Source organism: Zea mays, chromosome 1 (assembly GCF_902167145.1).
Source record: "Zea mays cultivar B73 chromosome 1, Zm-B73-REFERENCE-NAM-5.0, whole genome shotgun sequence".
In the NCBI taxonomy this organism is placed as follows: Eukaryota; Viridiplantae; Streptophyta; class Magnoliopsida; order Poales; family Poaceae; genus Zea; species Zea mays.
Window position 1 is genome coordinate 44,143,993 of NC_050096.1, and position 26,734 is coordinate 44,170,726.

At 42.6% G+C, this 26,734-nt stretch overlaps 3 protein-coding genes across 10 annotated transcripts; 2 read left to right on the top strand and 1 right to left on the bottom strand.

The window, feature by feature from the left end:
- Window positions 1-763: 763 nt before the first annotated feature.
- On the top strand, window positions 764-11,864 carry LOC100272393 (uncharacterized). Of its 7 annotated transcripts, none has more exons than XR_004855852.1 (15): window positions 764-939; window positions 1,006-1,075; window positions 1,170-1,197; window positions 2,265-2,311; window positions 2,463-2,553; window positions 3,635-3,812; window positions 4,990-5,077; window positions 5,165-5,246; window positions 5,407-5,482; window positions 5,630-5,697; window positions 5,875-5,944; window positions 10,366-10,411; window positions 10,503-10,587; window positions 10,675-10,798; window positions 11,445-11,864. XR_004855852.1 is itself a non-coding variant. In NM_001146873.1 (15 exons), the coding sequence occupies exons 7-13, from the start codon at window positions 5,062-5,064 to the stop codon at window positions 10,504-10,506; spliced, it is 351 nt and encodes a 116-aa protein (NP_001140345.1). In that variant the 5' UTR covers window positions 826-939; window positions 1,006-1,075; window positions 1,170-1,197; window positions 2,265-2,309; window positions 2,463-2,553; window positions 3,635-3,812; window positions 4,990-5,061; the 3' UTR covers window positions 10,507-10,587; window positions 10,675-10,768; window positions 11,445-11,754. The 7 variants fall into 7 exon arrangements, 4 of the variants coding, with proteins under 4 accessions (XP_020402962.1, XP_020402964.1, NP_001140345.1 ...); XR_002266904.2 differs by having other exon boundaries at window positions 10,675-10,768; XR_004855856.1 differs by having other exon boundaries at window positions 5,176-5,246; window positions 10,675-10,768.
- Window positions 11,865-11,867: 3 nt separating this feature from the next.
- On the top strand, window positions 11,868-15,905 carry LOC100273322 (uncharacterized). 2 transcript variants are annotated; one of them, XM_008669382.3, is made up of 11 exons: window positions 11,868-12,517; window positions 12,725-12,795; window positions 12,874-12,985; window positions 13,301-13,368; window positions 13,466-13,543; window positions 13,681-13,745; window positions 13,873-13,939; window positions 14,067-14,249; window positions 14,514-14,570; window positions 14,665-14,760; window positions 15,300-15,905. In XM_008669382.3, exons 1-11 carry the CDS (start codon window positions 12,199-12,201, stop codon window positions 15,459-15,461), a joined length of 1,278 nt encoding a protein of 425 aa, XP_008667604.1. In that variant the 5' UTR covers window positions 11,868-12,198; the 3' UTR covers window positions 15,462-15,905. The 2 variants fall into 2 exon arrangements, with proteins under 2 accessions (XP_008667604.1, NP_001141235.2); NM_001147763.2 differs by having other exon boundaries at window positions 11,962-12,517; window positions 12,725-12,786; window positions 15,300-15,871.
- Window positions 15,906-16,160: 255 nt separating this feature from the next.
- On the bottom strand, window positions 16,161-19,004 carry LOC100280333 (uncharacterized). Its single transcript, NM_001366127.1, has 3 exons — window positions 18,354-19,004; window positions 17,271-17,481; window positions 16,161-16,431 (listed from the first exon to the last, which is right to left on the bottom strand). The coding sequence occupies exons 1-2, from the start codon at window positions 18,828-18,830 to the stop codon at window positions 17,275-17,277; spliced, it is 684 nt and encodes a 227-aa protein (NP_001353056.1). The 5' UTR covers window positions 18,831-19,004; the 3' UTR covers window positions 16,161-16,431; window positions 17,271-17,274.
- Between the last annotated feature and the right edge of the window lie 7,730 nt (window positions 19,005-26,734).

Below are 26,734 nucleotides of genomic sequence, written 5' to 3' on the forward strand. Positions count from 1 at the left end.
ATTTTTCAATTAGTAGTTATACCAAATTTACAAATTAAAACATGTTAGAGGAAGGTAAGGCACATCATGAAAAATAGAATAACTAAAAATTTCAAACACCTTGGTTTTTGGACGTTTAACTTCTCTGTACTTTATAGCCTATCGCAGAAGCCTTGCTGGATCGTTGTGGTCTCCATCCTCTTACAATTTTATCATAGAAAAGCTCTAACGAAGGAAACTAGAGTGAAATTATGTATAAGTCAGTGTTTGAACTTTGGTTGTTGGCTTCACATTCACACCCACCTAATCTATATCTAAACGTTTAAAACCTGCTTAAAAATACGGTGACACTGATAAATACAACGCTTTTTCCAGACACGGATAAGCTGAAGGACTAAGGCTGCCCGCAGTCGCGGACTGTGAAGCCAACTCTAAAAATTTACAGTGAAGTGGATGGCTGCAGCGATTGACTGGATGGCGTACTCTATTTTAGCGTTTGCTGCCCACAACTCTATTCCTGGCGTTTGCTGTCCGCAACTCTATTCACTGTGACGCTGTGTAGAGCATAGGTGGTGAGGCCCACAGTGGGTTTGCTGCAGACGCAAAGGAGATGGGTGGTGGGGCCCACAGTGAGTATTTTTTATAAAAAAATATGGTAGTTTGTATAGGGTTGAGATATAGAGTAGTTGTGGATGCGGAAGTTTGGCTACTGTATTTTAAAATATTGATGACTAGGATAGAATATTCCTTTTAGAGTAAAAATTTAGAGTAGAATGAGTGCGGATAGCCTAACCTACAAACGTATATTCTTAAATACCTTCCCCGGCGCGATGGCCGCGGCCGCGGCAGAAACACAGATGGGCGACGGGGCTCCGCCGCCAGGGGCTCTATACTCCTTCGGAACGCCGTGGCCGGAGCTCAATCAAGGCCTCACCTACACCGACACGTTCCGTTGCGCTGGTTTGCCTCCTTATCTCCTTTCCTCTGGTTTGCTGTTTTGTACTTGTTCTGATTACTTGCAAGCAGATGCGGACGCCGCTACCACCTTGATTGAGTTCTACTCTACTAACCACAAGAGCTCGGCGCCATTGCCAGGGCAAGTGCCTATATGCTACGCTTAATTCCTGATCTCCGTGCTCAGTTGATGGTTTTTCTTGTGGATTTAATGATGATGGTGGTGTGCTCCGCAGGTGGATCAAGAGGATTCGTAATGGGCAGGTAGGGAAAAATAGAATTTTAGTGAAGATTTACTGTCTTCTATTTGGTGCTATCCGTACCTGAGCATGGTGTTTCGTCTGCTTTTACAAGGGGTTCTAAAAAGGGTTTTCAGATATATGTCAATATGAAAATCAAGTATCCTAAAGATGCCATTATAATTTGTGATACCTGGTGGTTGCAATTATCCGATCAGAAAATTCGGTCCACGCCATTATCTATGTTTGCACGTACAGGACTCGCCTGAGAAGAAAAAATGCCCTTATTGACTTGCCACGCCGCCGTCACGACCACCGTTGTCGCTGGACACGCCCTGCTCCAGTGCCGCGACCGCCGCCTCGCATACCAGATACATGCCCAGGCTTGTCGTTGTGGCCTGACCACCTCCAACCCCATCCTTGTTTGCTCCCTCCTCATCTTCTACACCGTTTGTGGCTTGCGGCTTGCGAGGACCGGAACAATGCCACCAAGGTGTTTGGCGAAATGCCGCACCCAGACGCTGTGTCCTACACCGCCATGATCTACGCCCTCCTCCGCACCGGGGACTGCCACGGGGTGCTCATGCTCTACCCGTGCATGCTCCCCCTTTGCACCGCCTCCATGCACTTGAACCGCCATGGCACCCAGCTCCACGCGCAGCTCATCCGCTGGGTTGACGTTGACGACCCCTCCGCCAGGGGCCTGCCTCCCCACAGCCGCCAGCAGCCAGCGCACCAGCCCGACCGCCAGCACGACACGACGGTGTTTTAAGGCGGAGAGGGTTTGGAACTAGGGAGGAACAACGGGGAGGGAGAAGAGCAGCAAGGAAGATGGGTAAAAGGGGCAACACTAATGGACAATACATGCACGAGTGTAGATAATGGCAGAGGCCAAATTTATTGATCAAATAATGGCAACCGGCGGGTATCACGAATTATAATGCCATCTTTAGAATACTCAATTTCATAATTCATAATGGCATATATCTGAAACCCCCCAAAAATGTCATGTGTACTTTGGAAAAATGAGAGTTTATGATTTTTCTGGCAAATTTTCTTGGATGTGCAAATGATGGTTTCGTTTGTTTGCAGATAACCGTTGATGGTGAAGTTGTCACTGATCCAGATATGACTCTGGTGTAATTTTTTTCCTCTCAGCAAGCTTATTATTGTTATATTCTTCCCAATCTCCAATTGCATTCGATTGTTTCCTTTGGTTCTGTATTTATTTTTTAAAGAAGTTCATAAACCTTAATAATATGACAGGTACCTAAGCTAACTCTTTTGCAGGGATGGGTCTAAGTTGGTATATCATCGTTTTCCTTGGCAGGAGCCATTTGCGCCGTATTTGCTGGAAGTGCTCTACGAGGATGATGACATGGTATGCAAATGACCTTGGTACTATTTATCAGTTTGTGAGATAAAGATTGTTCTGTAAATTTGGCATATGTTTTCACATTTCATGCCCCGAGCTGATTGCAAGGTTCAACTTTCAAGTCCCATCTAATTTTAGTCTACGTTTAGCTGAGGACTGGAAGATATGGATTTAAGTTTTTAACTTTATTGACTTATGAATATCCATGTGCATGAACTATGGATTAGATGTTTAATGCCTTAGTTTTTCTTTTTTCTTTTTGGTGGATCATGTTGGGTTGCAACTCTAGCTTACACCCAACCTAGGGGCTTTGTTGTTGTTCTCGTTCTCCGACTTGTGAACACCCATCTTGCTAGCTTGAACTTGCAAGTATTATGTACACTTGGATCACTAGTGCACCTTGTCTAGCTAGGCTGGGTCAAGGTATTGTGTTTGTTTGCTCAGAGATAAAGCACAGGAAGACCATGATCTTCTATGCAACTGCCCGCCTGCTAGTTGCCACTGATGGAGAGCCAAGCAAGCCGTTTCTTGCTGTTACATGCTAGATTGCCTTCAAAAAACAGAATTTTCTAGTCTTACAAAATAGCAACATGCAGCCAGCAGGTCCAGGATAGTTATTGCTGGGGATCCAAACACACCCGCCACTTCCAACTGTCCATTTTCATAAGGTGTAAGTTTTTTTTCGTTCTTGGCGAAAGGGCCTCTAGCTGAGTTGGTTCGGTGGTCTGAGTAGCACTCCTTAGGTCCTAGGTTCGACTCCCCGTGGGAGCGAATTTCAGGCCGGGATTAAAAAATCTCCTCGCCTGTCCCACGCCAAAGCATAGGTCGAAGGCTCGGCCCCGGTCGCGGTCGTTCTCACATGGGCTTCGATGCCACTGTGTATGGGTGGTGCAGGGGTTCAGGTGTTTTCTTGACCTGTGTGAGAAGGTCTTCTTCTTAAATACAATACTTGGGGGCTGTCTTACTCTCGCAAGTCGAGTTTTTTCCCGTTCTTGTGCATGTTTGCCAAAATCTGTAATAACACATGAAGCTAATTTCCAATTTTACATTTAGAATTATGAATCTTAGCCAGGGAATGTTTTGTCAGGTTGCCCTTAATAAGCCTTCTGGCTTGCAAGTTCTGCCTAAAGGACTGTTTCAGCAGCGAACTGTTTTAGCACAGCTTCAATTGAAAGACTGGAAGATGGCCTCATCTTGCCGGTTCAAGAGAAAAGATGTGCAGTCACATCCAGTACCTGTTCATCGTTTAGGGAGGGGAACATCAGGTTTGTTTCTTTTTTTACAGCTCAGTCCTCACTCCTCAGAAAGTCTGGTTCGCTGACACTCACTTGAGGTCTAGCAGATGTAAGTTTTTGTAGCTTCTGCATGAACATGAGAATCTAGGAGAAATATACCTTAGTTGCTCCAAAAAGCTGAAGTTCAAACCAACAAGTAATATGAGGGAAGTTCAAGTCATGGCACAATGACAGATCAGGAAGTCATGAACATGGTGATGAGACTTTTTTTAGGTAACTATGATGTGTAACAAGGACAAGGTGAAGAGAGGAGCAATAATAGCCATGGTTGACTGTGAGAACCCATGTGTGGGATAATTTCAATGGATACTGGTTCCAACTTCCAAGAGCTGCAATTGTTTGTGGTTGCTGATTTGGGTGGGTGTGTGTGGGGGGGGGGGGTATGGATCGTGGGAGGCATGAACCGTGACTACATGACCTAGGATGCTGGTTTTCATTGTCCACATTTCCACTAAAGGATGAGCTTCCACTGTAAGATAATCTGCTGCTGGGTCTTTTGATTTTGCTGCAGGAAGTTGGCTTTGTCAATTCTTTTCTCTCTTTTCCTTGCCTCTTCCTACTGCTGCTAGTTGGCAATAGGCCATTAGGCCACCCAGTCATGGCTTGCATCAGCCATGTAGAGTAGTTGGAGCTGAGATCAGCCAGGTACTAGTGTACCTTTTCTGTTGAAAATAGTTGGTAATCTACCATCACTATTATGTATATGTATATACTAGTGAATGGAAGTATGGAACAGAACAGGCAGTTCAGTTGCTGCACTTGTGTGTGTGCTGTGTTCTGTGCTCAACCCCTTCTACCTCCAGCCCAAGGTGTTGTGTGTGTGTGTGAGAGAGAAAGAGCTGCTGCTCACCTGTGCAGGGAGCCCGAGAGCCAACATCCACTTGTTTAGACAGAAAGGTCTACATGTTTGTTCAACTGGTAACCAACTGCTTTTTGCAATAATGTGTATCGCCAAAGAAATGTTGTTTAGCCAAAGCTGGTCATTCAGTATAAGCTCATCTGTAATTTTCTTTGCTTGTTTTCCTAGAACAAGCAGGACAGCTGCACCTCGTTGTATTAGAGGAGAATTTGCTTCGCTTGTTGTTTTGTTTTAGTTTGTAATGTCTGTATTTGCTAATTGATGCTGACTTATATATTATTTTGCTAGGCCTCCTGCTTTGTGCCAAGACAAAAGTTGCCAAAGTTCGACTTGCATCTTATTTTGCTGAAGGTGCTATAAATGCTGCAAAGAAAAGGTGTAAAAACTTATCATTAATTTTAGAAGATATTTTTTCAAGTATTCACATTATGTATGCAGTTCAAGTGATTGAGATGATTTATAGGGATAAATCAGAGTTCAGTGAAGAGCGAAAAATTTCAAAATTTTATCGAGCCTTAGTGACTGGCATACTTGATGATGATGAGGTACTATCTCTTATTTGATACAGTGTTCTGATCTCTTATATGTTGGTCAGGTTATGAACCCCTGCACCCCCCCCCCCTAAAAAAAGTAGTCTTGCATGCCTCTTTTTGTATGCATGATCCCTTCCCTCTCTCATGTAATTTATCTCTGTCACACATGCAGGTTGTTGTTACGCAACCTATAGGGTTAGTTCATTATCCTGGAGTTGCAGAGGGACTTTATGCAGCATGTTCCTCAGGTATTGCAATTTCAATACTGTAACATGGAATTGGTGAAAGTCCTTGGGGTCGAGTAACCACATTACTGTTGATATAAATTCATATTGAGTAAATTTTAATCAATGGTTCTTTTTGTTTGTTATGTTATCTTGTGCCATTGATTTCAGGAAAGCCAGCAATGAGCAAAGTATGTGTTCTTGAGAGACTTGCACACCAAAATCACACACTGGTCCAGGTAGAGTGTGTTGTTTCTTGACTGTAAACAAGATATATGTTTTAGCTCCTGCTCTTACATGTTCACAAATGTGAATAGCATCATCTGCTTTTGAATTGCGATTATGTATGCTGGCAAGTTTTCTTTTGCTGCCTTGGGCATTTTAATATTTGATGTTTCCTTTTCTCATTGATGTAGGTTGAAATTCATTCAGGACGACCTCACCAAATAAGGATACACCTTGCATACATTGGGCACCCACTTGTAGGTAAGTCCCTCGCTCACTCTACTTAAAAATCCGTTTCTTGAGTTGCTTATTTAATTAATGAACTTGGCAAAACTCATCTCCACATCCATGGATGAAATACTTTTGTATTTATCAATACAAGTCTTTTTTAAGTAATGATAGGCCCTACTATCTAGCATCATCATCAACATAGCCTTTTAGTCCCAAGCAATTTGGGATAGGCTAGAGTTAGAACCCAACAAGAAGTCACCAAAAAAGATAAAGAGAGAGGGGAGGGGAAAAAGCTTTTTAGAGCACTAAAAGGGAAAAGGCCTAATCACGGTTCGTGCACGTGGATAGCTTCTTTCCAAACACTTCTATCCAAACACAATTCCTTTGAGATATTCCATTCCTTCAAGTCCCTTTTGATTGCCTCCTCCCATGTCAAGTTTGGCCGCTCTCTACCTCTCTTCACATATTGTCTCGTCTTATGATGCCTCTGTGCACCGGTGCCTCTGTGGGTCTCCGGTGGACATGCCCAAACCATCTCAACCGGTGTTGAATAAGCTTTTCTTCAATTGGCGCTACTCCTAGCCGATCGCGTATATCATCATTTCTCACTCGGTCCAATCTTGTGTGCCCATATATCCAACGCAACATACGCATCTCTGCAACACTTAGTTGTTGGATATGCCGTCTCTTAGTAGGTCAACATTCAGCCCATATAACATAGAAGGCCTAATCGCCGTCCTGTAGAACCCTTTCAACTTCTGTGGCATTCATGATTATTAAAGTGGTAAAACGTTAAAACATTATGAACCACCTTTTTAACATTTAAACATTTAAACGAACGTTGAAACGCCTTTTCAGACATTACATAAAATTTCAATTATTGAATATGTTCATACATAAGTTAAGTACTTGAGTTCACAAAACAAAATGAAACAGATCAAGTTCAACCACACAAGTTACAACTTGTATCTATGATCAGTAACCATAAACTGTTGATGACTGAAAGTCTGAAACTAGGGAGGGCGTCACTGTCTGAACTGGAAGAATGAACCTGGAACTCTTGATGATTGAAAGTCTAAAACTAGGGAGGGCACCGCTTCACTGGTCTGGCAGCGCTGTACTGTTGGAGGATGGAGAGGGAGGAGGGGGCAGATGAGAGGAGAGGAGGGAGGCTGTCGGTGCTGGACACTCGAACCAGAGGGAGGGCGACAGGCGAAGCTGGAGATGGATGCGGGTGGGTGGCGACGACGCTGGAGGAGAGGAGTCGGGCGGCGGCGGTGGAGGAGGGAGTTGGGCGGCGATGCTAGAGGAGGGAGTCGGGCGACGACGCTAGCAGGACCTGGAGGAGAGGATGGAGACGGGCGGCAGCGCTAGCAACAACACAAAGGAGAGTATGTCGTGCCGTATGCCCTGTGTATTTTTTGGCATGTGAAAGGCCCAATAACACGAAGAACGTCCTGAACACGCCTAGAACGTCCGAAAACGAGAAAACGACGTTTAAACGTGATAAACAGACGTTCTACATGTTTTTGCTAAAACGACCGAACGTTCTAAACTCTAACCATGTTTTGTCGTTTAAACGACGCTTAAACGACGTTTTAATAACAATGGTGGCACTCTTGTCACATAGGACTCTCGATGCTTGACGCCATTTTATCCACTCCGCTTTGATCGTATGGCTAACATCTTCATCAATATCACCATCTCTCTGTAGCACCGATCCCAAATAACAGAAGGTGTCCTTTGGTACTACCTGGCCTAGCAAGCTTACATCTTCATCCTCACTAATTGTAGTACAAAAGTCACATCTTATATACTCGGTTTTGGTCCTGCTAATTCTATATCCTTTTGACTCTAGGGCTTGAGCCATAACTCTAGCTTTCTATTTACTCCTTCCCGGCTTTCATCTACTAGTACTACATCATTAGTGAAAAGCATACACCAAGGGTATCTCCTTGTATATCTCTCGTGACCTCATCTATCACTAGGGCAAATAGATAAGGGCTCAAAGCTGAACCTTGACGTAGTCCTATGTTAATCGAGAAAACATTTGTATCACCATCAGTTGTTTGGACACTAGTCACAACCTTGTCATACATGTCCTTGATGAGCGTAACATACTTTGTTGGGACTTTATGCTTATCCAATGCCCACCACATGAGTTTCCTAGGTATTTTATCATAGGCCTTTTCCAAGTCGATAAAAACCATGTGTAAGTCCTTCTTCTGCTCCTTATACCGCTCCATGACCTGTCTTATCAAGAAAATTGCTTCCATAGTTGACCTTCCAGGCATGGATCCAAATTGGTTCATGGTGATATGCGTCATTCCTCTCAGGCGATGCTCAATAACTCTCTCCCATATCTTCATAGTGTGGCTCATCAGCTTAATCCCTCGATAGTTGGTACAACTTTGAATATCTCCCTTCTTTTTTAAGATTGCTACTAATGTACTCCTTCTCCACTCATCGAGCATCTTGTTTGATCGAATATGGTTGAACAACTTGGTTAGCCAAACGATAGCAATATTTCCAAGGCATTTCCACACCTCTAGGGCTTGTTCGGTTATTTTCAATCCATATGGATTGGGGGGGATTGATACGGATTGGAGGGGATTTTGACTTACTAGGGATTGAAACCCCCTCAATCCATATGGATTGGGGTAGAACCGAACATAACCCTATTGGGATACCATCCAAGCCCATCGCCTTGCCCTCTTTCATCCTCTTTAAAGCTTCTTTGACATCTGACTCTTGTATCCTGCGTACAAAGCATCTATTTAAATCATCAAAGGAGTCATCCAATTGGGTGTCCATAGTCTCATTCTCACCATTGAAAAGATTGTCAAAATACCTCTGTTACTCTGTTTGATGTCTTGTCCTTTCACCAAGAGTTGATCCATCTCATCCTTAATGCATTTAACTTGGTTGAGGTCCTTCGTCTTCCTTTCCCGAATCCTAGCCATCTTATAGACATCCTTCTCTTCCTTTGTATTTAGTCTTCGGTAAGGATCATCATAGGCTCGACCCTTTGCCTCACTCACAGCTCACTTTGCAGTCTTCTTTGCCACCTTATATCTCTCTATGTTCACCGCGCTCCTGTCATGGAACAAGCTCCTGTAACATTCTTTCTTCTCCTTTATTGCCTTTTGAACGTCCTCGGTCCACCACCTAGTATCTTTATGTTCACCTCTGCTCCATTTGGTCACTCCAAACACCTCTGGCGCCACCTTCCTAATACAAGTTGCCATCTTCAACCACATGTTGTTTGCATCTTCTTCGGACCAAGCGCCCTCCAGAAAAACTCTTTCCTTAAAAACTTCGGATGTCTCCCCTTTGAGTTTCCACCACTTCATCCTCGCAATTTTGGCTTGTTTATCCCTATGGGTACGGATCCGAAAACGGAAGTCAGCCACCACAAGATTATGTTGGGGCATAACACTCTCCAGATATCACCTTACAATCCAAACATGCTTGTTTATCTTCCCTCCTTGTGAGAACGAAGTCGATCTGGCTCAAACGATGGCCACTGCTAAAAGTCACCAAATGAGAATCTCTCTTTTTGAAGAAAGTGTTGGCTATCACTAGGTTGTAGGCTACGACAAAGTCGAAAATATCCTCTCCTTGATTCCTACTACCATACCTGAAACCTCCATGAGCCATCTCATAAACTGCATTTGTTGAACCTACATGACCATTGAGATTATGAAAAGCTTCTCATTGGTGGAAACTGCTTAGCCAATGTCATCTAAGTCTTCCCAGAACTTCCTCACTCTCATTGAGACCAACCTGAGGGGCATATGCACTTATAATGTTCAAGACTATATCCCCCAAAACTAGTTTAACTAGGATAATCCTCTCTCCCTGCCTTTTGACATCCATCACTCTATCTTTGAGGCTCTTATCAATCAGGATACCTAATCCATTTTTGTTTGCCATTGTTCCTGAGTACCAAAGCTTGAAACTAGTGTTCTCCACCTCCTTCGCTTTTTGCCCCTTCGATTTTGTCTCCTGGACACATAGGATATTAACACGCCTCCTGCTCGCTGCATCGACTAACTCTCTTAGCTTACCTGTAAGGGACCTTACGTTCGAACTACCTACACGGATACTAGTCGGCTCAACTAGCTTCCTTACCCCTCACACCCGTTGAGACAAATGCGAAGACCTTTGCACATTTGTCACTACACCCGCGCGCCGATGTAGAGCGCCACTAATGAAGCGACGACCTGATCCTTGCTCACTTGACACCGTATCTAAATCACGACACGACGCGCCACCAAGGGGGTGTGGCGGCCCGGCCCTTGCTCATTTAACACCATACCCGGGTTCCGATATGGCGCGTCGCTAAGAGGGTTATGCCCGTTTTCTATTGGGTCTCATCTCCATTTGAGTGGCTAAGTTTTTTATAGCTGGATCGCCACGCCTAACGCAAGCCTCATCCTTGTACCTAGACTTGGAACAGGCTATGCTGCACCAACATATACTGAGACAACATAGGTGGAGTTATAGGCCCTACTATCTAAATCAAACATAAATTTCTAACAGCTGCAATTCGAATTCATGTATATTTTTCTGCATGTACCAACAGATGACCCTCTCTATGGTATTGGTGGGCACCCCAATTTTGTTGAGCCAGAATCTACTGGCACAGATAGTTCTTTTGCATCTGATGGGTAATTCTTTCATCTCACGTTTCTATTGAACTACCCCTTTTGATGCTTCTTGTATTTAGTTTAACTGGCATTTCTTGCTCTTATTAGGGGTTATGAGAGACCTTTGCAACCTGTTCCTGGAGACTGTGGGTATCACCTGCATGCACATTGGCTGGTTCTTTGCCACCCAACAACCAATAAGGTGATTAAACATATATATAATCTTGGGCAGGTATTACCAACCTGCCTTCCCACCCCTTCCCCTTTTTTGTGTTCTTTGTTTCTTTCTTATTGATCATGTTACTTTTTTTTATTAAATAAAATAGTGTTGTAGTTGTAGGGGTTTACCCTACAACCTTTCCCCTTCAAAAAATCTGCCTTCCCGAGGCACTAAATTGAATGAGTGGGTTGAATTGGACATGAATTTATATAGTCTCTTGTCCATAAGATAATATAACAGTCCTGCTAAGGTCTAAAAAGGTGATGACTGGAGGTCGATGAAAAAACTGAATTTTGGACTTGTTAGATAATAATAGCTCCTAAAAAGATTTCTCTTCTATGTATGTATTCTAGGACGAAAGACTTCTGACGCCCCTGAGCTTGAGTTTCCGTTGGAGCGGATTTCAGGCTTGATTTTTTTTTTAAAAAAAATTCCCATATTCGAGTTTCCCCTCTATGTATTGTAGGGAGGAAAAAGTAGGATTTTACTCTTGTTGTGAACTGCTTTTACTGCTGATCTGACAGAAGGCAGGAACCCCTAGAATTTAGACCAGAAAAATGAACTCTCATTAGTTTTTTTTATGTTTTTAATGGGCATTATTGTAACTACTGCTCCATTCCTTGTGTTGACTATGTGCTTACCATGGCCGGCTATGCAGATGGTAAAAATTACCGCTCCTCTTCCACAAATTCTACAGACACGGGAGGAACGCCGCGCTGCAGCTGAGCAAACCGGTGGTTGAACATGTAGAATCTTGAAAATGTATATTTCTTGAAGTTAGCAAGCAGCAGGTTCTCACAGACGTTAGAGTTAGACACTCAGACCTCTGCTCCTCTGTCAACTGTACAACGGCGAGCTATGGTTCCGCTTGATGCAGCGCCGTCTCATGTGACGTTTAGGCCAGGCTACCGAGATGGAGAAATAACATTAGGTATTTAAAAATAAATAGAGTACTAGCTAATGAGCTCACACAAATCTTGTTCAGTCTATTCGAAGCGCAATTCGCTGAAAAAATGTTTCTTCGCTCACACAAATATGATTTGGTTTGAAATGGAGGGAGGTGATAATTGTAGAAGAAGATTTCCAATGAATTCATTTGCGTGCAATGGACTTGGCGTTACGCATAACTCCCAAACATTCCTCCCCCCAAAACCTCCCGAACAAAGAGGATTCGAGGGGAATTAAAGGAGGGCGCGGCGGTGGCGAGCACCTTCCGCTCAGCGAGGTAGCTGCACCTGCACCGGCGAGCTAGCCGCGGCCTCTATGCTCGCGGGGATCTGAACTAGCCGCCGCTGCCCCATCGCGGCGATGACTGCGGCGCCCTCTCCTCATATCCCATTCCCAACACAACACTCATTTTCTCCATTCCCACGTAAAAGATAGAAAGGCGAGCATCGCAGTGCACACGCGCAATGGAAGGCTCGCCGGTGGCGCGCCTCCCGGAGGCTAATTCTCTCCCCGACGGCTTCGTCCCCGACAGCGAGAGCTCAGACACGGACGCGGCTCCTCCCTCCTCCGCGCCCATAGTTGACGATGCAATCGACTCCGATAGTCCCGACGCCACCAACCCCGGTGGTGAGGAAACCCTAAGTGATCCCTCCCTTCCCGCGTCCACCGCCGAAGATGCCTCCTCAGCCGCCGCTGCTGAAGCATTGGACACACTTTGTCTGGACGTTGTTGCGGATCCGGAGCGCGCTCTAGGGGAGCACGGACCCACCACTGCTGCAAGAGGTGATTCTCTGTAGTCCTCTCTCGATTTTAGTTTTCTTCATTCACCATGAGTTTCCTGAGCCTAGTCACTATTTCTGAATGGCAGCCATTACTATAGCGGTTCAGTGCAAACATAGGAAAATAAGGTTTTCATCGTGGTAGAGTTTGAGCTCCAGATGTGCCTTACGGGCTGTGTTTCCTTACCATGTTTTAATGTTCTTTTGTCAGGTGAAGGATCCTTGAAGGAAAATCGTGCATCAGAGCAAGTGGGCGCTCCAAGTGATCAAAAGGTGGTCAAGGTTGTTTATCATATACTGTAAGTGTTTGCAAGAAGAATTAGTCTTTGCGAGATGGGATTGATTTGCTTGCTTTTGTAGGGGAGCGGTGAGCCAAAACGCAAGGTCATCAAGCATAGCAAGCTTGAGAAGGACAAAGAGTTATTTCAACTAGCCCAGCAATACCACAAAGTGGTTGCAGAAAGGGATCAAGGTTAGTTTAATGAACATGTGATTGGTGTACAGTTAAATTTAATGAGTGCATGCCTCCCTTTGTGATTCTCCTTTGTATCTTCACCGACAAACATGTGTGTTTCTTTGGTCGAAGGATGACCCTCTATGTCCACGTATTAAGATGTTAATTGAAACTTCTTATTAGCATAGATAATTCAGTGTTGCTGAAAACTTTGTGTATTTTGATTGTTGCATATGAACTGGTGCATGCACGTCGTGCTCGTAGAATTCATCTAATTAGCATTTGACATTTATATCTACTTAACATTTGTCATTTATATTTGGGTCCTTGCAGCCATTGCAGTCAAAGATAGACTAGAATCTCTTTGTAGGGAATTTCAGCGTCAAAACAAAATGCTAAAGGTATGTTCAGTGTATTTGAACTTTGAAACAAAGCGGTATAAAAGAGTTCTTATCATTTTTGTTCAATTATCATACCATTTTAGCGTCTTTGTCTCAGGAAGAGTGCCAAAGGGTATCGACAGAGGGACAGAACATGCGTACGGAATTGTCTGAAAAATTTGATCATGCCATAAAGGTTGACAGCTCAAAATAGAAAATACATCATCTGATTATGATATATGATAGATATGTACAAGTTCCTTTTTTTTTTGCTTGTATGTCTAAGTTTAAGTTTTAGCTCTTATTTATCAAATTGTCATGATATTTCTGTAGGGTGTCAGTGCCAAACTTGAGGAGCAGAGAGTTGAGCGCATTTCTCAGCTAGAAGAGAACAATACGTAAGATACTAACCTTATTTATATTTTGAATATTAGGAGTCCAATTAGTCCATTTTGTTAGCAACTCATTGTCAAAGTGCCTTTTGACATTTCTAGTCCGGTACACTGACAGTTGTTGCTTTTGTAGGTTGAGAAGTAAACTGAAAGACCTTGCTGATCAATATAACATTACTCAGCAGAAATATGCTCACCAAGTATGCTATTTATTCCTATGTATTAATAGATCTTGAGGTCTCATTAATATTTGTATAACAATATTGCTCTTACTAGTTTTAAATGTTATTTGTTGCGCTCTTGGTTAACTTGTTATGGCATGTGTAGTTGAAAGAGAAAATGCTGGAACTTGAACTTGCTGATCTGAGACTTCAACAACATCAAGAGAAGGCTGCTCAGGAACATACACAAATGCAGTTGTATGCTGAACAAGTTTCTCAGCTTATGACTACTGAGAAGAACCTGCGGTTGCAACTAGCTTCTGACGGGGAAAGATTTCAGCACTTTCAGGTACTTTCACTTCTAAGACCATTTCTAGGTTCCAAATGGTTGCCCTGTAGATGACGACAATAACGACAACATTTGGCTTTGGTCCAAATCAAGTTGATGTAGGTCAGATATGAAAGCTAACAAAACATGTAAAACTACTCGTGCACCTTACCTGCTTTAATAGTGAACTAGTGACCATTTTTGCCCTTGTAGGGAAGGTTTTAAAAGTCCGAGATGGAATTTCTTTTGAAACACTTTAATCTTTTTTTGTTATACCTTTATCAGGATGCCTTGTCAAAAAGCAATGAAGTCTTTGAAACTTACAAGCAGGAGATGGAAAAGGTATGCTCTACATAATGCTCAATATCATTGTATCTGCTTTACTTGTCAACAGCTGTTGACTGAAGTAAAAGTCTCATATGGTCTTCTTCATCAGATGATTTCAGTGATAAAGAATCTTAAGAAGGAGAACGAATTTCTGAAGGGAAAATGTGAGAACTCAGATATTGCTATTGTGAAGCTCATTGAAGAGGTAATGTGTGCATCGCAAAAGCTAGTTCCTAGTTGTACTAAGGCCTTGTTCGTTTGTGTCGGATTGCACCTGGAATCGTTCCGGCTAATCAAAGTTTATATAAATTAGAGAAGCAATCCGGTTAGGATTCGTTCCGACCCACCAATCCGACACAAACGAACAAGGCCTAAACCAGGTTGCTACGTTGAGATCACAGTTTTGACAACTATTCCTGCCTGCCTTCTTAGCGCAGTATATAGATCCCCTTTAGGCCTAGTTTGGGTACTCTAGTAATGAGTAGGATTGGAGTGGATTGAGATGTATTGAGAGAGTATTTGATCTATTAGGGATTTATACCCTCTCCAATCCCTCCAAAACACTCTAATCCCAAAGTATCCAAACTAGGCCTTACCGTGTTTGAAAAATTAGGACCAGTTCTCTAGCTTATAGAGTTATAGTTGTCTTTCTATGCATACTAGGAAAATCTTGTGCCAGTTGATCCTGCATTATATATATAAGTGGTATTTGCTAATTTTGACCCATTTGCGATGCCTCCGCAGCGTGAGCTAACAAAGAAGCAAATAGAGAAATTGAAAAATCAAAGGGAGAAGCTCGAATCCCTGTGTCGAACACTACAGGCAGAAAGGAAACAAGGCCCCTCCGCCAGTATTCCAGATGCCCCTTCTAGCCAAGAAGTGTCAGCGACAAGTCAAGAATCTTAACATTCCAGTTGCCCCTTCTAGCCAAGATGTGTCAGCAACAAGTCAAGAATCTTGGCAGTTGTGCTTGTCAATATACCGTTGGTGCCAGCTACAGCTTGCGGAGATTTCTGAAGCCTGACATTCAGCTGTCAACCTACCGTCCGTCTCAGGCCTTTTGATATTGTGGCTAGAGCCTAGTGGTGCATTCCTACTCGGTGTTGTTACCAAGCATATAAGCTCTCGGCTGATTCCATCTCTTGTTTTTGTTTGAGACAAAGCCTGCTGCATTGGAGATAATTAGATTTTTGCCAATCATAATATTGTCTTCTTGTTATAATTACCACTGTGTCTATGAATTGTGGGTCTAGCTGGGTCTATGAAATGTGAGTCTGATGACAATTTTACAAACTTGTTTCTTGCTGATGGTAAATATCAGAATCTCTCGCTGCATTGTGAGTGTGTTAATTATTGTTTGAGACAAAGCTCTCGCGGCTCCCGTTTTGGAATGATGGCCAATGCTTTCTCTTAATTATTGTTTAAAAAACTAAACATCTTTTATTTTGGATATACAATAATCTAATGAGTTATCCTTTGTTGTGCGAAATTCTCGAGATGATCCATCATTCCTGTATTCTTCATGTTTCCACACAAATTGCTCACAGAGCCCACGAAACAGTTATGTATAGACACTAGACTGCAGAGATGAACTCATGTATTGTTCACGTCATTTTTCAAATGTAAGCAATTATCAAGTTATAGTCGAACAACCTTTAATAAAATAATGTCTGGCTAGTGACTGATACGGGGAAAAACAAAGTGGCGTATGCCCAGGAAGAGCTAAATCAAACAAGCTCCGGTGAGCATTTCTTCTCTGAATGTTGCTGCTGCTACATGTGCAGATGTGCCCGTGTGTAGCATAACTGAAGGAAATATCATGCACAATTCTTATAAGGCGCCTTAACAACAGCAAAATGCAATCCAGAAGCATAACCTGCATAGACATAAGAAAATATGTGCAGTTCAAAGTTGATGTCAAGTAATTGTCACATGCTAAACCCTCAACCAATTTAGTTGCCAGGAAAAAATAGAGATCATAATACGGAAGTAATTGAAATGGTAGAAAGTAAATTGAAGTGAAGTGAAGTTTGGTAGGCAAAATTTGATAATGCAGTATTCCTTGATGTAAGTTTTTAACTTGTATTCGTAAAACCATATATTGATAAACTGTGGTAGATACACGATAATAGTTTTTGGAGTTGCAAATAGGAATCTATCTAGGCTAATTCCAATTATATCAAGAATAGAATGTTCAAGACTAAAAAGGTCGTTTTGGTTCTAGGGACTAAAGTTTAGCCCATGTCACATATCGGATATTTGAATGCCTATTACTTGTTTTAAACATAGTCTAATTATAAAATTAATTACACAGCTAAAGACTAAACGATAGGGACAAATTTTTAATACTAATTAATCCACGATTAGCAAATATTCACTGTAGCATCACATGATCAAATCATTGACTAATTAGACTTAAAAGTATTGTCTTACCGTTTACTACTTAACTGTGTAATTAGTTTTATAATTAGACTATATTTAATATCTCTAACTAGTAGTCATTTAGCCACGTCAAACCAAACACGGCCTAAACTGGCATTCAGCAAAAACATTCGGAACATGAATTTGAAAGATTGCCGGACTAGGAATTGTGGGGTTTCAATCAAAAGCGTCAAATATAAGGGGGAAAAGATAGCTGCAATTTGCAGATACAGTGCTAATGTATGCATAATATCTGCTAAACAAGCCAAACAAAATTAAATATGCTCGACTTACAAGATCAATCAGTAGCAACTTTCTTCCGTGCTGCCCTTGCGTTATCATACTCAAATTTGAGCACATCTGGAATATGAGATGTATCCTTGATGTACAACCACCTCCCGATTGCACTCTCCTCAATCATTGGGAAGTAATTAACAAGCATGGTATTGACAATCCAGTACCAGATAGCACCAAACACGAGGCCCACTACTGCTCCCGCGAAAACCTGATGGAAATTTATCAATTGAAACCCATTTCAGTTTTGAGAAGCTATATGCCGTACTTTGGCTAGAACAAAAACAATCACATTGAACCACTTCTCTTTCAAATAAGCAGGTTTTTGAGGCAGGTAACTGATGTAACGAACACATTGTTATTGACATCTCACTAAATGATACCTAATGCATTTATACAGAGTTAAGCACTATTAAACACCCGCAGAAACAAATGTCAAACAGTTTTTTGATAGAGAAAAAGACATAAAAACTTTTCAATACAGATAAATGCATCCAATTGGGTATACATGCACAGTTGTATTCAGAAAAACAGAGAGACAGTTCATGATTCCGACCTAAACAATGATTTGCTAGAATTCGTATGCTCATTTCATATATACTTATGGAGATTAACCTTTCACAGTTTTCTTTCAAGATAGTGAAACAGTGTTGACTCATTTGCTAAAATGACTTAGGACAAAGCTAAAATGACTTACAATTTAAATGTAGAGTAGTTTCCCTGGTGGCATGGTCTAACTTGCTCAGACTACAAGGGTTTGTTATCACTTTTTTGTTATACTGCTGATCTTTAGTACTTCTGTCCTTAGTTCATTAGTAAACACACATGTGGATTTTCAACCTTAGCGAACTTTCACTTGAAACCAAAGAAGCCCCACCCCCTTAAAAATGTCTGAAGTAGCAACATTTCCTTAAAGCACATAAACGTTTCCAATTTTTCATTTCATCTGTCACAGGGCACCACAGTTTAAAACATCAAGCGAGGCAGGAGGACAACCTCCACTGATTAATGTAGGGGTGCACCATTTCTGAACAAAAAAAAACACATCTAGTCAGATCGGATCCGAAATTCAGGGGTCCTCACCTGCGCGACGGTATGATAACCTAGGTAGACCCTGGACAGCATGGTGAGGAAGGCAAGCGGCCATGGCACGGCGGCGATCACCTGGCGCGCGCGCGACCGGCGGAGGGAGAGGAGCGACAGGTATGTGGCGAAGAAGAACGTGTACTGCGAGTGGCTGGACGGCCAACCGTGGGAGTCGCAGGCCTCCAGCAGCTCGCAGTACGAGGGGCGGGACTGCGCGACGGAGTGTTTGATGAGCTCATTGAGGGCCTGAGAGACGAGGAGCCCTGCGGCGAAGCAGAGGCCCTGGAGCTCCCGACGGAAGAGGAAGTGGGAGACGAAACCGCCGAGGCTGATGAAAACCGGGACGAGGGAGACCCACGCGAGGAAGAGACCCAGCGGGTCGCCCCGGCTGTAGCGAACGTGCGTCAGCGTGATGGCCTTCAGCGAGGGCGGCACCGACGCCACCATCTCCTGGTAGTCCGCCGCTCCGGACATCGTCGCGCCTTCGGCTTGCGGTCCGCGTCGCGAAGGAATTTAGAAGGATTTGGTTTCCCGGCGCAGGTTTACTTGTGATTGGGTCCGGTGGTGAATCGATCGGCGACGGCTCGCTTCTCCGATTGGCGTGGGGATCGCGGGGATTTGCGCCCTCGGCGTGTTATTGCTGCTGAGTTGGGGGACGGGAATGCGTCGTGGTCCGTTGAACCGGGAACGTGCCAGAATAGGGAGGCGAAGCCGCGTCGCGAGGGAGAAGGAAAAGGCTAGAGCGAGCACACGACGGATGGATTGGAGATTCGGCATCGGGCGATGAGTTATTTGGAGCAGAGGTATCCCGAACTGCGGGCTTCGGAAGTTTGGTATCCCCAACCTTGCAATTGGAATCTTAGTATTATAATAGGCTTCCGGTTGGAAAATTGTCTTCGTGGGCACTTTTAACAGTCGCGCTATCGATTAGCTTGTTCCGGCTGCATTTACGTTGCACTAAGGATTTCCCGTTCGGCAAAACGGATCGCGAGCTCGCTCCTTTCTTCCTCTCCCTCTCTGTCCGTCTACCCGAGCGCTGCTCGTCTCCTCGACTGAACTGGGCGCTCCTGCTCTCTCCTCGACGAGCTCGCGACTGCTCCGTGCTCCCGGCCCTCGCCGGCGCTCCCGACAGCTCCGTGGCGCCCCTCGCCGGCGCTCCAGACTGCCCCACAAGAAACAGTTGGTACTACCCCACAGAAGAGAGTGAGGCGTGCTGTCAAAAAACTGACTCCAAAGAAGAAGATGAACGCTGTCTAGAAAATAAGGACAGATGTCATGTCTTAAACTAGTTTCCAGGCTAGCTTCAGTTTTCAGATGATGTAATGTATTGAAGTACTTTCTCTAGACTTGTTTGTGATGTAATGTATTGAAGTACTTTCTCTAGACTTGACAACTTATCTTCAGTTTTCAGAAACCACATATTTTCAGCTAGCTTCAGTTCATCACTGTTGCTGTCAGGTGTTTCTACATGACAACTTATCTTCAGTTTTCAGAACCTCTTTGCTACTGTCTTGCAGGATGACAGTGTTAGATAAGTATCATGTCCAATACTGTGCCAGGGGGCGAAACAGCCACATCTTTGTATGATATAAACTTGGAAGCAATGCTGGTTGGCCTGTTAATTCCTGTTGGATTTGTAAGTTGTTCTGGTTTAGCAGTTGAGGCAAGGCTTCAGCGACTGGAGGAACAGTTTAGTTCGTTCTCTGTTGATGTTCAGTCTTGGAGAGATTATTATGCATTTAGGACAGCACAATATGGTCAGGAAGCCAGGTTTAGTTGTCAGGGCGCCAGATTTTGTGTCAGATGATTTTATTTGCGCTACCAGTAATTTAAGTGCTGAAAATATTATTGGTTTCTTCAGTTGCTCCCCTTGTCCTGAAAAACTGGCGATCAAAGATGGTTCAGTCAGCTTCTAGTGAAGAAAGCTCTGGTTCAGCTGTCCAAATTCTGGGTACATCTGGTGATCCAAATTTGGTCGGTGCCTTCATATCTTCTCAGGATATCGATACAGCTCCACATAATTCTCTCTCAAAGGAAATGTTGGATAGCAAGGTTCAGATAAATGAACAGAAGTACAGAACTGTGACATCAAAGGTAATGTTGCCGTTGAAAAACTGTCTTTTGAGAGAACATCGGCTGAAGCTGGTAAAAACTCGAAAAATATCAGTCAGCTTCTAGTGAAGAAAGCTCTTGAGGTCGAAAAATTTGAAGGATCAGTCTGGAGCGCCGGCGAGGGGCGCCACGGAGCTGTCGGGAGCGCCGGCCGGCGAGGGCCGGGAGCACGGAGCAGTCGCGAGCTCGTCGAGGAGAGAGCAGGAGCGCCCAGTTCAGTCGAGGAGACGAGCAGCGCTCGGGTAGACGGACAGAGAGGGAGAGGAAGAAAGGAGCGAGCTCGCGATCCGTTTTGCCGAACGGGAAATCCTTAGCGCAACGTAAAAGAAGGGCACCAACCGTCCACACGCGCGGTAAATGCAGCCGGTACAAGTTAACCGATAGAGCGACTGTTAAAAGTGCCCACGATAACAATTTTCTAACCCGAAGCCTATTATAATACTAAGATTCCAATTGCAAGGTTGGGGATACCAAACTTCCGAAGCCCGCCGTTCGGGATACCTCTGCTCCAAATAACTCTCGGGCGATTCAGATATTAGAATTTCAACAAATTTACTCCTCCCGACACAATCAATCCAAAAACCTCCCTAAACACACCAATAAATCCCCTACTGCTAGTGGTATAACTGATCATGCTTTAACATTACAAAGTTCAATACTGATAAAAACATTAGACATGCTATAACATGTACCTGGTACCCGGTGAGCCATATACGCTCTTCGGGGAAATGCATGCGCGTTTAGTATGCTGTACGATGCACTCGATGTCATCATTTAGATAAAGAATGAATAATAGGAGTGAACAAATTTTAAATTGTTAAAATTGATAATTCCGTATAAAGATTTTTTGAAACAAGCATATGGGGTTAGAAGAAGAGCATAGAAAATCAAAAAATAGCTAACTTGCTGCTAATGGCTACCGTTGTAGAAGATAAAAAGGACGAACCTTGCAGGTAATGCCACAACCAACTTATAGGTATCATCAAAGTTGCACTACCTTGTACTGCATGCAACATAACTTTTTGGCATGCTTGTCGTCATAATCACCCACTCCATCCTTGCATTGCAAAAGCGACATCAATTTCTGGATTAGGAGAACACTGTTGGCACGGTGGCCGCCATCAGCAACAAACCAGAGCTGTCGTTGTGTTCGCTCGTGCAACTAATCAGGCCTCGCACGTCCACAAGAAAATGGCGAGATGGGATCTCTATGTAGAGATGGCAATAGGTAAATACTCTTCGGTTATTACACTCTATACCCATACCCACGATAAAAAAAATAATCTTGTTGGGTCACCCATATACACAGGTGGGTATGGATTTACCCCCATACCTATGTAGGTACCCGTCAGGTCATCCGTAACCATAAAAAATAAACATTTATTAAAATGGTATATTATACAAATGTCAAGTATATCCATTTAAATACTATTATAAACTTTTTAGCATCATTTAACCATCCATTCAACAACACCAAAGATAATTGGATAAAGTAGCAACACTAGGGTAGTACACATAGCACATTACATGTTCCATTATATGGTCATCAAATAGTCGTTAAGCCTTCTATGACACTATGACCCAAAAGATTGTTAAATAGTAAAAAAGATGGATGACTGAAATTTAAGTTCATGCTTTTGGGCTAAGTTTATACTGGGTATTTTATACCCGCAGGTTAACGGGTATGGGTGAGGGTGGAACGTTCTAATACCTGTTTACCCATTGAGTGAAGATTTTTGCCCAATAAGAGACCCATGTGTAGAATATTTAGCCCATATATATACCCTAATTGAGTAAATACCCATCGGTATCGGGTCGCAGGTACCCATTGCCATCTCTATCCCCACGTGCTCGCCAGCCTGTCGTCGAAGTCGCTGCTCGTCGGTGTGTGGCGCGAGGTCGAGGTGGCAGGGGAGATGCGTGGCGGCTGAGGGGGGATGGTGTCGTGCGTGGAGGAGAGTTCTAGCACGGGGACAAGGAGGCTCATCCAACGCGGCCAGCATGCCGTCGAAGCTGCTGCTCGTCGGCACGTCGTCGAAGCCGAGGGGGCAGGGGATATGGTGGCAGCTGAGGGGGGATGGTGTCGTGCGGGGAGGGGAGTTGTGGCACGGGGACGGGGGAGGTGCGGACCAAATCCGGCTGCCCAGTCAGTCCGGGACTGATTTGCATTTGGGGTGGTGCCGTCGGCCATGTAACCGGTGTCGGGACCGCTGACTGGCAGAGTTTTGGGAGTGGGGATTCTAGAGATGGGGCAGCGATGGTTGATCTCTATTTCAGGATCGAGGGCGATGGGTGGACCGATGGGTTGGGTGCATGGACCTGGACCGATCGGTGCTCAGCCGCACGGTGTTAGGGTTTAGTTATAGGACTGCGGGTTTGATTCTAAAGAGCAAGGATTTTTTTTTGTAAAATATAAGATGAATGCGGGCGTGCGAGCATCCTCAGCGGAAGGGGTGGATAGGGCGGTTGGATGGGTGAGGGGCACGTGCGCGGGGGTGGAGGCCTGGGAGGGTGAAGTTATGATAGTGTTGTAGTTTATACTATTAGCTTAATAGGTAATATATATAAATTTAAAAAATTTAGATATATAATTCAATTATAAATTTAGGTATACATTATAGAGACATTTAACATAGCTTCGTGGTCTCGTTCGGTTAGTCAGGATTGGTTGACATGAAACATTTCAGTTATCAAGATAATACAAATTTGTGAACTATTCTAATCTTGAACTATTGCAGACACGGGTTCCGGAGGAAATGAACGGGGTCTAATTAAAGGATCGCTCCTCCTCCGTCAAACAAGAATTACTTCTCATCAGTGCTTTCTATTCAACTCTAATCATAATTAGGCCATGTTCCAATCTCGCGAGATAAACTTTAGCAGTTTTTTTAGCTACTTTTAGCCATTTGTAATCTAAACAGGAGAGCTAATGGTGGTAATTGAAGCTAAACTTTAGCACTTCAATTCATATAGCTAAAGTTTAACAGGAAGCTAAAGTTTATCCCGTGAGATTGAAACGAGGCCTTACTCTAGAATCCCTTTCTTGCTCTCTCACCAAAATCAAGTGCAATCACTTTACTACAGAATTAAGGAGTAGAGCTAGAGAAATTTAGGAGTGAAACTTTTAGCGAATATACCTTATATTTAGATATGTAGCAAAATAAATGCTAGAAAAATCATTTTTTCTAATTTTAAATAAATAGAATGTTTCTAAAACCTAGATGATTCTATCAAACCTTTGGTCTAGCTAAATCTTTGGACACCGTAACCAAAATACAGCCCAGTACATCATAGGAAACCTAATTATGTTCTGGCTGATAAGAAGCACCAAACTAGCAAAGTTCATTGCCTACTCTATTATACTCCACGGAGACATTCTCTACTATTTGATGAGATAAAATTCTTCAGCATCAGGATCCTTTTGGTTTCTCTGAGATTTTTAGAATCTGATTTTGCACAGAATCCAAGGTAGTATCTCACAATGCACATACAACCACAGTATCTTAGACATACTATCTAATGGTGTTTTATTTATTATGAGATATCTTTATCTAGATTCTAAAAATCCCATAAAAACAGGGGTGAAGCTATAACTTATTGTTGGTGCCAACTGACACCAATAGATTTCAGAGAAATCAGTGTAAAATATTGTTTAAACACTTTATAATATTAATGCCACCGATGCAAGATGATGCTGATCCCGATGAACGTGAAAGCTGGCTTCGCTCCTGCATAAAAACCAAACAGGCTCCTAGAACAGTAAGGCGATGATCAAATGAATGTAATGCACACTAATGCTAGCTTCACCTGCAGGTCATCGTTCTCTAGATTTTTTTCCCTCTCCCTTGATCATAAGCTCCTTTGGTACCCTGAATGCAAGCCATGAGTTCAGCATGCATATCATTTATAGAATGCTCAATTCTGCCGGCTCCAACTCGGACAATAACATCCCCATCTTCAATTCTTCATCATGAATCACGTTTCACGTACCTCAGCTCCTTTTATTTGTCATGGGATAAAAGCCTCCATCAACATTGTTTTTGAGAAAGTTTGACGGTTTTGCTGTTTTGGATTTACAGCTACTTGTTATGGTGTTCTTTGATTTTCATCCATAGATGTAATTTTCTAAGCTTGCCTGCTATACAGAAAAGCTAGATTCGAAGCATTTTTTTTTCTTTTTCTTATCCAGTTGCTCAGCCTGTCAGCCATAACCAATGGTACTTCGGCTACTCTCTTAGACTCTTACCACTGTTACACATTTCCACTGCAGCCGTCCCTCTTTCCCCTTTCCTCCCGCCGCCTCTACAACTCATTGCAAGATGTCACAAATCTGTGCTAAAATAAACTACTAGCACCATTCTCGTTCTCGAATATTTATTATCCACTAGTTTAATTTTAAAAATAAAACACAATAAATAAAAAAGAACCAAGATAACACAATTTTCCTTAAATCCATGTAGACAGTAGACAACCTCATATGCATGTTTACAACAGACTATCGTCTATCCGGCTTCATATCACACTTTATATTTTAAACTTCACTCTATAAATATTGCATTCTACAGAATAAAACAATATTTTACATGTCTATATGCACGCTCTATTGACACAACCTTAATCGCAAACTCGCTACCTACGACTTCGCATGTTCATGCCCAAATCAGTCCACTCATACATTACTTCAGTTCAAATGTGATATTTATCCTTCTTAATTTATTTTATCCGGTTTTAAAATGATTATTTATAATATTAATAAATTAAATAAAAAATTTCAGTGACAATGCTTTATAACTTTTTAAGATCTACATCTTTGATTTTGATCGATCCTCCATCCAAGATCGTTTAAAGAATTTAAATTTCAAATATGAGAAATCCAAATATAATTTTCCATACATATATGATTTTGGATAAAACACTGTCAACTATAAAAGTTGCATATTTTTTTTGAGATCTATAACTTTATTTTTATTTTTTCCATAAAAGATCGTTTGAAAATTCTAAATTTTATATGTGAGTAAATTTAAATGTAATTTCCTTGGCTACATGGTTTCAAATGGAAAAAAGAATATCAACGACGAAGTTGTTTAACCTTTTGAGAACTATAACTTTAATTTTTGATCATTTTTCCATTTAAGGTTGTGGTCGCGTAACAACACCAAGGTACATATGGAGTACCAAAGAGAAAGTTTGGAGGGAGCACAGCGTAGGTCAGTAGTCATGGTGGACCTAAGCACAACTAGGATCCAACACATAGATAGTTAGAAAGGTTCAAGTTGTAGTATGCATAATATCCTATATCCTCTTACTACTCATTGATTAATGAACACTGCACAAAGAAGGAAAAGATTACAATCTCAAACACCAATGAACATCAAGACCTTCTAGTTTTTATCCTCGCCTCATTGTTGTGTTTGCAGTTCTAGACTAATAGTTCTAATTCACCTTTATATGTGCCTTTTAGATGATGAGGGTCTTTTCTAAACTTGGTTATCTCTAAATGGAACTACTTTGGTCAAATCGAATTGAATGCCCTTGGTTGGAGTTCTTTTTAAATGGTACCCATCTCCTCCCTTTTCTATCCCAAAGGAGGAGAGAGGTTACATGAACCTTGGTTCACAATAGATAAGACATAACTACCACATCTTTATCTTATTTTTAGAATCATACCGAAGTCCATCCCCGGGTCGTGGTCAGTGTCATAGGTATCCTTCTCGACGTGATTGCCACACTTGCCATAGGGGTAGGTTTGATAAGTTACATCTATAGACACACCCATGTAGCTTGGTACGATATAGTTGGTAATGAACGTAGCCTTTTATACTTGATTATATTTCATGGTACACTTCATGTGCGCATGCATGTCTATAGGATCGATGCACATGCAACGTAGTGATTATAAAGGATATATATCAGGGGTACCCAAAGACATCTTAATATACAAGATCCTAACAATTGAGACCGAGCACTAGGTCGTGCTATCCTAGGACTCGACCCACATGACAGGAAGATACCAGGACAATTTAGGAAAGATGGAGGCACGTAATCTTATCATATCAGTAGGTAAGATTCATATCTGTGTAATATAGTAGAGTCTGACTGAAAAGGAAAATCTACATGTAAATGTAGAACTAAGAGTTCTAGTTAGACTCATAGTCACAAAATTTTTGGATTGAAAGGATCGAGGACGTTCTATGCTACTTGTGAGAGATTTTTACATGGTAATAACGAAAATGATCCCATGTATCCGGATCGGGGACGACGTTCTC